Source organism: Gorilla gorilla, chromosome 4 (assembly GCF_029281585.2).
Source record: "Gorilla gorilla gorilla isolate KB3781 chromosome 4, NHGRI_mGorGor1-v2.1_pri, whole genome shotgun sequence".
Lineage (NCBI taxonomy): Eukaryota > Metazoa > Chordata > Mammalia > Primates > Hominidae > Gorilla > Gorilla gorilla.
Genome location: NC_073228.2, coordinates 88209726 through 88222589, shown reverse-complemented (window position 1 = coordinate 88222589; position 12864 = coordinate 88209726). Strand labels below are relative to the sequence as shown.

Sequence of the window (12864 nt, the reverse complement as noted above, 5' to 3'; positions counted from 1 at the left end):
AGAACTTCCTTCTATTAACATTGCAAATCAGCAAGAGCTGGGTTTGATTTTACTCATGATATATTTCAATCTTAAAATGAGAAAATATATAGAGCCTCTTACATGAGACATAAAATATATGTTGTACCTATTAACATCAAATCTTTTGTGGGTTTCTGTCCCATCTTCCTTTATTCATTTCTCAAGTCCATCTCACATATGGCTTCACTAGGTTCTTCTAAAGTAGAAGGGTGAAGGAAATACCCTTTAATCCTTCTCATCCTGCTCCAAATGTTCATTGCCAAAAAAATAAAACCCAGTTGCCTCAGCCTGCACTAAGGGTTCATCATAATCTGGTCCCTATCTACATACTCTGACATGGGATTCTAGCACTCTCCTTCATCTTCTCTGCTCCAAAATGCTTTACTCCTGTACCTAAACACACCATCATATCATGAACATTCTTCTTCAAAGTTGTGATTCATTCTGGCTCCCTGCTTGGAAATTGACTGTCATCTATATCACATCCTTATTAATCTTAATTAAACTTTTTCTTCTTGTCTAAGATCAAATTATCTTTTGCTTATGTGGGTCCTTCAGACATGACCACTTAGTTTCCTCTCTCTAAGTATATATGAGAATAAATTTTTGCATCTAACTTTACAAAATACGGCAATGTTTTCTCTAAGATATGGAGACATTAACCAGTTACACGTTCTCATCTAAAACAAACTGTAGTAGAGAAGATACAGGTTAAGACATATTGGGCATGTTCCAAGGTAGCCAAACATTGTTATTGTCATGCATAATTGAGTTGTCAACAATAAGTAACATTTCATGTGGCTTACAAAATTTAATGAAAATGGTTTGTGTGTTAGTCCAATATAAATATAGTTTAATATTAAGACTAAGTGAAATTTTGATAAGATCAAAGAGAGCTGAGATTTTATTATATTTTTAAAAAGGAAAGAAATGACTTATACTCACCTTTTCTTTCCCCTCCCTCCTTCCCTCCCTCACTGCCTCCCTCCCTCCCTCCCTCCCATCCATCCTTCATTTTTGTACAGGTTCAGTATCAAATATTTAGGAGTCTATCATACTTTTTTTCCCCCGAGACAGAGTCTAACTCTGTTGCCCAGGCTGGAGTGCAGTAGTTCAGTCTTGGCTCACTGCAACCTCAGGCTTCAGGGTTCAAGCAATTCTCTTGCCTCAGTCTCCTGAGTAGCTGGGATTATAGGCACACGCCACCACACCAGCTAATTTTTGTATTTTTAGTAGAGACAAGGTTTCACCATGTTGGCCAGGCTGGTCTTGAACTACTGGCCTTGTGAACCACCCGCCTTGGCCTTCCAAAGTGCTGGGATGACAGGTGTGAGCCGCCACGCCCGGCTGAGTCTATCATACTTTACAGCACACAGATCCATCTTTTTAGAGATTAGCAGATTCTGATTTTATCCTATTATTTGAAGTTATGAGGTACTCAAATTATTTTTATTTTTTCTGAACACAGTCATGAATTATCTCTGTTCTTAAGCTATGATTGTCAACCAGAAACCAAAAGGGCTGCTTTTTGAGAGAAAGTTATTACCTAAGGAAATTTAGACCAGGCTTTCTACAGTGAACTTAGAATGAGAAGGTGACCAACTCTGCTTTCTGGAGGGGATACTAATTAGAAGAAAAAAATGTCAAAAGAAAGGGCAAAATTGAGATTTTCGAATACTTTTTTCCTTGTTTCCTTTTAGAAGTAATTTAATGATCATCTTGCTTTAAGCAACTGTAATAACCCAAGACTTCAGAACTATCATTTGATATGTTATAGGGTATCAGAAGGCACATTACAAATCTGGAATAAAATGTCTTAAGATTGTGCACATGACTATTTCTATTGTTTTGGTAGAAAGTTGGTCAGGAAACATTTATTGAGCCTCAGTAGTTTTCCAGATGGAGTGTGGCATTTTCAGGAATACAAGGAACAGGGCAAGATAGGAACTTCATTTGTGGAGCTCACTTTCTGACAAGGTGAAAGGGGCTAAATATAAACAGACAATTTCCAAGTCTGTAATACAGTTAAAAACAACAACAACAAACTGTTATGGAAATGAAAGCAGATAGGGAGCTCAACTGGAATAGCTCATAGGATGAGGAAGAGATGGGGAGTGGTGTGTGCTCTCCAACTACTGTACTGGCTCCCACAGAATCCAGCATGGTGCTTTGCTAAAAGGGAATGATTTGTGAATATCTGTGATTGATTGAATTAGTCATTGTTTCTTTTGTGTTCAAAGTCATATTTGTTTTCTCTGTTGTCCAAAATTAGCAAGGAAAGTAGTATAATTTGCTCAATGTTTTATGTTTCATGTGATTTTGCATCAGATGTAATAGTAGTATATCAAAGGTAAGTCCCTTTAGTCATCCTAACTTTAGAAATCCTTGAATGAGATTAGGAAGTGATCACCATTTACATTTATTATACTTTGCATGTAACGAGCTTTAGCTATTAACTCTAATTTGCTTCTCATCGTATTCATCAAAGACGAACTATTTAGAAACTAAAACATCTCTGTCAGTTAGAATTGTAATGAATTAAGATGAAATGAGACAGTGTTAATTGGCAGTTGTTGCTGCAGGGGAGGTTTCTCGATCTTGTAAGTGAAACCAATTCATCTTTCTATCAGGGTTAATTTGTTTGATTTAATTCTAAGGATATACTGAATATTTCCCCAAACTACTCATATTTATTTTCAGAATGGGAGAGTGGTTTAGTTCCGTTGGCCTTTCATCTGTATTCTGAATTTTATTTGAAATTGATTAAATCTAATGGTTATTAAATTGTTGATTTTAAGCAGCATTTGTATTACTGACTAAACACACACATGCCTACACACAAACAAAGGAATAGCATTACTAAGACGTTTGTATTTCAAATGTTAAAACTTTCCAATATCTAATCATTTTTTACCAATAATTCTCTTCCTCTGCCCTTTCTGTTTTTCTTAGACATAAATGAATGCGAAGTTGAGCCTTGCAAAAATGGTGGAATATGTACAGATCTTGTTGCTAACTATTCCTGTGAGTGCCCAGGCGAATTTATGGGAAGAAACTGTCAATACAGTAAGTATTCACGTGTGTGTATGTGTGTGTGTGTGTGTGTATATATATATACACACACATATATGTATGCATACATATTTTTATGTACATCATCTAAATTTATTTTGAAATCTGGGCCAAAATCAATATTATTTGCCTTCAGAGTGCATAATCCATTGAAATGGCACTTTTCATATTTGTGGTATGTTATTAATGCACACATATTCTCTAGGATGTCTCATTTAGTAAACAATATGCATAGAAATGGTATCTTGTGACCTGAAAAGAATGATAACATTTCCTCAGATACTCAAGTTCCACGAATCCCATTTTGGTTTATGATTATGCATATGACCGAAATTTCTACCACCAAAGTGACACTTTGGTTCTGAGAGTAAATTCAGGGCATTGAAACCAGATAGACAGGGCACACTGGCTCATGCCTGTAATCCCAGCACTTTTAGAGGCCTCAGTGAGAGGAGCCCAGGAGCTCAAGACCATCCTGGGCAACACAGTGAGAACCCATCTCTAAAAGAAACGAAATAAAAATAAAATAAATCAGTTAGCCTCTGTTATAAATAAAACGTAAAAATAAAGGAGGATGCATTTGGGCCGTCCCACACGCTAGCAAGAATGTTGCACACTATTTATTTGTCTTATTGGAAGCTGAAGAAAGTAGGGTCTTGAAATGATGCATCAAATGACAGGGCAGTTATTTGCCTTAAGTGTTTACAAAGAGGCAGAAAGCACCACTTACCTAAAAAAAAAAAAAAAAAGCTGGGAAAAAAGTAGTAACAGGACTAAAGTCAATGGGATGGGGCCTAAAATGGGCCCAAACACAGGTTAATAATACTAGTGCTATAGCCTTATAATTGTTGGACAATTAGAGGAAAGTTCATACTGCTACTGCTTCGACGTATATTGTATGATCTGAGCACCACAACAACATTATGCAAATTCCGAATGTAGATGCAGATGAGACTTCAGATGCACAAACTGAGACACACCTGATGTTGTTTGCCCAAGCTTTCACAGCTATTTAGTGACAGAAGCAGTGCTACAGGTTTCTGATTCCCCACTCAGTGTATTTTCCTCAAGACTGAGATACCTGTTTAAATACAGAGGTATAATATAAACATGAATATACATGACACGTCCATTCTTTATCACAGACACAGACACATACCACATAGTTCTTTCTCTTCAACCATAGTAAGAAATGTATTTCTCACTTTCTTTTTCTTTCTTTCTCTTTGGCCATGGTATTTATAAAGTAAAATAGGAAATATTGTTGAATGGTATATAAGTATATATAAATAAAATAATGATATAAAATCGGATGCTTATTACTGTAGTCCTGACAAACCACACAAAATAATAAACTCTGAATATCATAGAGAAATCTTGAATTGGGAAAAAAAAACTTTCTAAGCTTAAAGTAATTGAGGAAGGACATTGAGCATGAGTTGATGAAGAAAGGTGCAGGGCACAGAAGGATGGAAAGGGAAGGCTGAGTAAGTAGGTTGACCATACAGCCAACTAGACCAATAGTCATCCAACCAACTAACCTAGAAACCTTCCCATAAAGCATTTAACTAACCACCCACTAAGTTAACTCAAGCTCAGGTTCAGCTTCTCTTTGGCCTGTCCCAGGCACAGCACTTGCATCCATTTCTGTTTCATGGAATTTGAAGATGGCTGCTCAGTCAACACTGGAAGTTGTGCTAAAAAGCACCTCCAAGATGTCTGTCAGTGAACATCTTATTAATATTATGATGAACAAAAAAACTGATGTCAGTGACTATTTCACCTTCATTCAGCAAAAATAGAGAATTTGTACCTGAATAGAGAACCTTCCAGGAAGGAACTTCGGCGTAGATTAAAACAATACCTGGATTAGAGCATGTCTAGGCAGGGTAAGACCACCTCTGACCCATAGGAGGCCTGACTAGGGGAACAGTTGCGGGGGAGAAGCCTTCCCATTTTCCTAAAAGGAGGATTGAATAGGGGACATATCATAAGAACCCTGCCTAGGGATGAGTGTCACTCTGCAGTGATGAATGAGTCTAAGAAGTGGCACATGAGGGTGTGGATATCCTAGAAGAGGAGACCTAGAATGTGGAGCTCTAGGGCATGGAGGAATAGGGAAACAGGTCGAGTGGATAGGCTGGGGATGAAGGGTTTATGAGACAGACAGTAAGGCTATGAAAGAGGGAGAGATGCCCCTGCCCTGTCATTAGTTTGTGCCTAGTGTCTTCCAACCAGTTTTTCATGTTGTGTTTAATGAAAACCTTTGCTTTTTTGTGAATTAACTTTACATTGATATAATATTTATATTTAAATTCAGACATCTCTTTGAAGATGCATGTGATAGTGGCATGCCTCCCTTCAACTGTCATATGATCTGGCTTTCTAGCATTTCCTCTATTCTCCATGCGCTGACAAAGAGATCAGAAAGAGTCACCTAGAGAGTTCCCTAAAATATTTTCCTATTGGAGTGTTTGCTTTTATTTTATTAAATTTTAAGGACATATAACAAATTGAGGATCTTTATTCTGTCTATTGTCTAGGTTTCTTAGGATATGGTTCTACTTTTTTCTGTAGTCTCAAGAGATTTTAGAAAATCTAGAGTAAAAAGGGGTAATGATTTAGTTTTGCACATTGAGAACTTAGAGAATTTGCTTACTGTGGGGTACATATAAGCACCTACAGGTTACAGGTGGTACCAGCTCTAAGCTGCTTGAAGGTAAGATCTTGGAAGTTGTTGACAATACATAGATGATAACTCCTGTGCTGGTTTCTACTCTGGAAAATGATTGACAACCTTTCTTCTGGACTTTGTATCATGCATGTCCCAGAGGGCAGCCTTTCCCTCATTTTTTACCAGACTTTCAATTTTAAACTGTATATTAAGGCTGCCTTTGCCAATACAATTAAATGAAATATTTTCAAAACTAGTGATATACCACATTTTAAAAACTCAAATATATTTAAGTTAAACAATTAAAAGCAAGATGTTTTTGTTGAGATATTACCTTGATAAATATTACAAAAATAACTGTGAATTATTTACTGTAATGTATGTCTTTAATTAATTTAGCTATTAAGCACCTTTACTTTGTAAGGAATAAATTTATATCTAACTCTATTAGGACCTGTTGCAAAATTATGTGGTAAAAATTATTATGCAAATCAATTACCTATTGAACATTTTCAATAACAATGAAATTATTTCATGTTAATAATAAACTTTTTAATACTAGCCAAAAGAAGTTTTCTGTAGTTTTTTAAGTAATTATTTTCTAATTATACTTATAGGGGAGTTAAGGCAATAATACATATTTCTGATTTAAATAATTTCAGTTTAGGCTTCTAGATGTGATTCATACAATTTATTTACTTTGGAAGATCTCGATTCTTTTTTAATTAATTAATTTATTTATTTATTACAAGGTTTGGTTAAGTTTTATTTTTATATTTTACATAAAATTACGTTTAATATGTGAAAATCATTTAGATGTTCCTGTAGTATTTATCACAGCATTACATCAGTTCTTCTAATTAAAGTCCTAATTGAATTCCCTTGTTCATTTTATTTATTTATTTATTTATTTATTTATTTTGAGATGGAGTCTCACTCTGTCGCCCAGGCTGGAGTGTAGTGGCACAATCTCGGCTCACTGCCTCCTGGGTTCAAGCGATTCTCCTGCCTCAGCCTCCCTAGCAGCTGGCACTACAGGCACGCACCACCGCGCCTGGCTATTTTTTTTTTTTTTTTTGTATTTTTAGTAGAGATGGGGTTTCAGCACTTTGGTCTGGTCTCAAACTCCTGACCTTGAATGATCTTCTCACCTCGGCCTCCCAAAGTAAAGGCATGAGCTACCGCGCGCAGCCCCTCATTCCTTTTAAATGTTATAAGCTCAAGTGTTCTGACAGTTATTTCCATAAACAGCTTGAAAATGATGATGAATTGGAATGAGAAAACTATTCTCATAAGAACAGATAAGCTTTGTCATGTAAATTTAACTGAACATGATGTTTAAACTAGATTAAGTGCAATGAAAATTAATAACACTTTAGTTAACTAATCTAAAAATAACTAGGATTGTTCTCATTTATTGGACTATGTGGCCCACAATACCTGTATACATTTCCCTCCTCGTTGTTTAAATATGACATTATTAAATTTCAGCAATGCCACTCAAATTCATTTTTATCACTGGCACTACTTTGGGAAAGTAAGACAGATTTCAAGGGAGCTCTTATAATGCAACATCCACAAACAATTATGACAGACAAACAAACAAAAAAACACTTGGGTGATCTCAGAGGGTTTTACTAAAAATTAAAACTAAAATCTTCTAGTAAGGATTAAGTGATGTTTCCAAATATCGTAATTATCCAGTTTTTGCAAATTTAATAAAATAATCTAGATAATTATATAGTTGTTTAAGAATTCTGTGATAAGGATATTAAAATAATACCTATGAATATATTTTGAAAGTGGTAAATCAGTATTTTCTTATCTTCATTATTGGAGCAGCTTTAACTGTTTTAGCCATCATTATAAATTAGCTAGTATTTCCAAGCACATAAACATAGACAATATATACTGTGTGTATATATATATAATATATATTAAAAATATATACAAATATATATTAAAAATATATAAAAATATATATTATATATAAAATATATATAATATATATATATATATATTCTTTTTTTTTAAAGACGGAGTCTCTCTCCATCTCCCAGGTGGCTAGAGTGCAGTAGTGCGATGTCGGCTGGCTGCAACCTCCACCTCCCAGGTTCAAGCAATTCTCCTGCCTCAGCCTCCCAAGTAGCTGGGATTACAGGTGCCTGCCACCACGCCAGGCTAATTTTTTTGTATTTTTAGTAGAGACGGGGTTTCACCATATTAGCCAGGCTGATCTCAAACTCCTGACCTCAGGAAATCCGCCCGCCTCAATCTCCCAAAGTGCTGGGATTACAGGTGTGAGCCACGGTGCCCAGCCCCTATATTCTTTCTTTTGATATCAATGTGTACTACCAAGTATATTTGTTTAAGAACATACTTATTCACTGAAAATTGCTAAAACATTGTAGAGATAAGTACATGATGAGATTTGTATTGTTATGCTCAATATTTAATTATTGCTTTTTAAAAGACAAATTTATAAATAATGACAGGCAAATCTTTTTTGTTTACTAAACTGTATCTTTTCACCAATTCATATATGTTGATTTTAAGCATTACTATGTGTCAAGCACCTTCCTAAGTACTTTAAATATTGATTTTTTAATCCTCTCAGCATTCTTTGTACTAGATACTCTTTATTACTGATTCCATTTTATAGAGCAGACTGAGCTATTGAGTGATTAATTTGCATAGGTTGGCCTGGCTAGTAAACTTCAGAACCTGGCCTTAATCCCAGGCATTGAAGTTGCAGAGCCTGCAGCCCTAAGCATGATATGATCCTGTTTTTTGTAGGGTAAAGGGATGCTGTTATTATACTCTACATATTAAAAACACTTACACTTGATGAGTGGCCTTGGCAAGTGACAACAGCATAAGAGGAAAGAGTGCAGGCTTTACATTCAAATAGAACTGGAAGTTTAAACATTTTCTATTTGTAACTATATGTCCTGACAAGTACATTGCCCCTTCTGAGCCTCAGATTCTTTATCTGCAGATGGAATTGATACTATCTTTTGATGGATGTAGATTGATAGGCAGATTAGAATTCATAGCATATGTAAAATACCTAAAATACCTAGTAAAACACCTAGGTCAATAACTGTTATAAATAAAGAAATAATTGCATAAATATATACGCATAGGATTTTTTAGTTATTTGAAAAAAAAACCTGTATATCTCACCTTTTCTTTTGTCATAATATGTGATTTTAAGTTTTATTATTTATGCAAACAACTTGTCCTTCTTTAGTAAATTAGTGTATGTCCTTGAGAACAAGCAGTGTAGATGTTAGGTATAATGCCTACATACCATGTTTTACAGATACATAAGTTTAAAAATTCCTGTGGCATTAATATAAGTTTAAATAAATATTATTTACCCAAAATCATTATAGGAGATAGTTGCTGTGTTTTTTATAAAAGGCTATCAAAACATATGAACCACAAATACCCAATTTGATTTATCTTTTTGTGTGTTTGCAGTTATTGTAAGATGTCACTGTTATTTGATCAGGTATCTTAGCGAATGACAAGCAAATGAATGTTTGCAGTGATTTTAGTGAATGACAAGAGCAGAATTAATAATTCCAGTATTTTCTAAAAAAGTGGTCAGAGATTATAGTTTTATATAATATAATACTAAATTCCTACTCTTCCCTATGCAGCTGTGACAAGACAAAAGGAAAACATAGAGAAATTCTGAAGTAAATTATTTTTTTAAAAAAGGTGTCTATAAGGAAGTGAAAATTAGAATGAAAACACACATAAGTTTTACAAGAAAACTGCCTAAGTCTGATGTTACAATATAGTGAATGTATTCAATTATATGATCAAATAAACTAGCCACAAATATTTACTGAGCTTTTCTTAGCATAACTGTGTACAAGGTTATAAGAACATACATGAATAAACTCATTCATTCAACAAATTGCTTCACCCTCTAAAGCCGGGACAACAATGGTAATTGAAATGAATTCAGTTCCTACTCTCATAGAATATACAGATTAATGAGAGAGAAAAAAGAATTATGTATTATTTAATGATAAGATATGGTAAGTGCCATGAGGGCAAAAAAGAGGGAGCCTATGACAGGGAAGCCTTTTGTTTGGGGGATTTAGGAAAGTGACATGAAAGCCGAGACCATAAGAATGTATAGTATATACTCAAACAGAAAGAGAAGGGGGTGGTAGAGATGAGAATTTTACAAAGAAAATGATGAATAAATAGATCCTTTGAGAATCCTCAAGAATAAACAGATCCTTTGTCTTTAAGAATCTTAATATTTAGTGGATGAGTTAAGATTGTTATTTAACCAACATGTGATAGCACCTAAAAGATATCTTATCTTTTAGGCCTTAACAATATAGAGTCATGAAATTTCATTTGGGGTTGTGATCTATCCATGCCAAACCATGTTTACATACTAAAAATTCATCTTATAAGTATGTTTTTGTGCAATCACAAGGGATTTTTAAAACATCAGAATAGATTTTAACTTGTAAATGTAACAAGAAGTCAAAGAGAAACAAAGAAAAATAAATATTTAATTTTAATCTTATTTTATTCCATATAACAAATATCTGCTCTGTTTTAGAAATTTGAACAGGGTACTTTGGTAATGATTTTTGTCTCTGAAAGCATTGGCTAATTTAACTTAAGACTGTTCTACTTTGCTTGAAATACATAAAATAAAAATTAATCCAAAACTCCAGTGGGACAGAAGGACAGTTTGCCTCAGGCTGATACCTTTTGTGAACATTAAAAATAAATAAATAAAGGAATTGACTATGGGTAAATCTGAGGTGCATAACATTTAAAATCTACCTATAAATATATAGAGATACATTTACAAATAACTGTAACCATATATACTTGAATATATAATTATTTTAACTTAATTTCTCACTTCTTTTAAAACATGTTTTTGTGAGTTAAAAAAATCCAGAACTCTATGCAAGTATATCAATAAAGAAAGAAATGATTTCAACGTTACTGCAGGATGAAGTTTTTGAAACAATAAACACAAAAAATTGACTCAATAACAAAAGCAAATTGGATTATTTGTGCCTGACATGGAAGTTCTATCTTCATTCAGATGCCTCTGATTTTCCAAATGTTACACAACAGTTTTGTACAGAATTATCACACTTTGAAGGTTCACCTACTGTACCTTAAAGTTATAATGTAGTAAAGGATAGACAAACAAGTATCTGCAAAATGTTCAAATAGACCATGTGGGACTTGTTAAATACTTCCAACAAATGGAGTGGTATTCTCCTTACCTGACAGTTTTGTATTTAATTGCAAATAATTACTGAAACATTCCGTAAGAACTTTTTGTTTTCAAATTATTTCAACATTCCCCTTATGTGCTAAACTGTATATGTCCAGGGATTATAATTTAGTTTTGCATTTATTCTCCAGGCTAAAACTTGCTCTTATATTTTCCAGTTCAAAGACAAAGAAAGATGAAGTACTCAGACATCAAGAGAGTTTGAGAATGGCATAACTTGATTTAGTTCTCATAAAATTTAGAACTGTAGTGGATGATTGAAAAATATTGCATTTTCCTCAAACTGAAAATATCACTCTTTTCAGCTATCACTCCAACCCTCACCCTTACAAAAGGAGCAGGGGGACAACCCAAATAAAATATATACAAAACAAAAAACACAAAAAAACCTCTCTGTTAGGAAACTACTAGAAAATAAGTCATCCTGGAACTAGAAAGTTGGAACACTGTTAAAATGTAATTTGTGGGCCAGACAATATCTTCTACATGTTAATGTGGCATTCTTGGGTACTTAGGTGAAATTTTGGGCCTGACTGTCAGAGTGAGGTTCAATTGGTTATTTCACAATGGGGAAATTATAGCACAAACCACCGGGATTTCCGCTTTTATCACACTGCTGAACAGCAGAGACAAACGCCTTTCTCAGAAGAGAAGAAAGAATATAGATGGTTCCTGATCTTTCACCAAATGTGCACAATTTTTCAAACGATGGCATGATTTCCTGAGCTCTCAAGGGTTCCAAATGGTTGCAATAAAACTTGACTGGCAACTATGGAGCTGAGTTTGGCAGTGACAGCAACAGCTAGTGTGACCCTAGCCGCAGTTTTCAACTGAATCAGCACACTTGGAAGTGATGGTTTCCAGCAGCATGTAAGACATAAAGCCAAATACATGTTTTGAGTTCCCATCTTCAAAGCAATCTTCTTCAACTGAAGAATGAGGGCACGGCAACCTTTTTCACTGCTTAGGCATATTGAATTTTAGGTGCAATTGGGACATCCTGATAAGATAGTACAGCTAGTTATTAAAAATGCATATTGTAGTTAAGGAAAGCATTGGTAACAAAGATTCAGATTTACAGGTCACATGAGAATGATGAAGTGATAAGATTAGATAGCATTGCCAAGGGAGAAAGTAAGAGAGTAAAAAGTATAAATGGCTAAGGATAAAATTTAAATCAGGCAAAAGAAGTTCTATTTGCAAAGGTACGAAAAAAATAAAATAAAAGGATAATCCAAGAAACAGAAGAGGAATACAGAATTAGAGCAAGGAAAAGAGTGTTTCCAGAATAGGAACTGGTCAAGAAAATGCAGGCCTAAGAAAAGATACTTTTAATGTGGAAACTAAAACCATTAATGGCCCTTATATAATTGTGTGTCTGTAGAGAAGAATGCCAGATTGCAAGTGTTCCAGAATGAGCAGATGCTGAGTAGAAAATAATAGCCACAGGCTGCTCCTCCCAGGTTATGGTGCACTCTACTTTGAGCATATCTTAAACCCCAAAGAACCATTAAGGTGACTGAAGTCCTAAAAAGAAATTTCATAATAGTTACCTTAATAGCTTTATCTGGTCAATAATACACGTTCTTTTTAGAGCTCCAAAGGGAATGGAAACATAAAGTATCCAACTTAAAAATAAATTGAACTTGAGGAATATGGTTCTATAAAAAGAAGGAGAGCCAGAGCAAAGTCAGTAAATCCAATACTAAAATTCAAGGAAAACAGGAGCAGGGACAGAAAATAAACCATTCTGACAAGAAAAATGGATAGAACTATAGTTATATAAGGAAGCCTATAAATA

The 12864-nt window shown here is 34.4% G+C and overlaps 1 protein-coding gene across 5 annotated transcripts in view; it reads left to right on the top strand.

The window, feature by feature from the left end:
* Positions 1-12864, top strand: part of EDIL3 (EGF like repeats and discoidin domains 3) — a 442725-nt gene that overhangs the window by 242331 nt on the left and 187530 nt on the right. For all 5 annotated transcript variants that reach the window (XM_019028262.4, XM_019028263.4, XM_055389542.2 and 2 more), the window contains one exon: positions 2974-3087. In XM_019028262.4, the coding sequence (XP_018883807.2) occupies positions 2974-3087 (114 nt within the window). The remainder of the gene's footprint in view (positions 1-2973; positions 3088-12864) is intronic.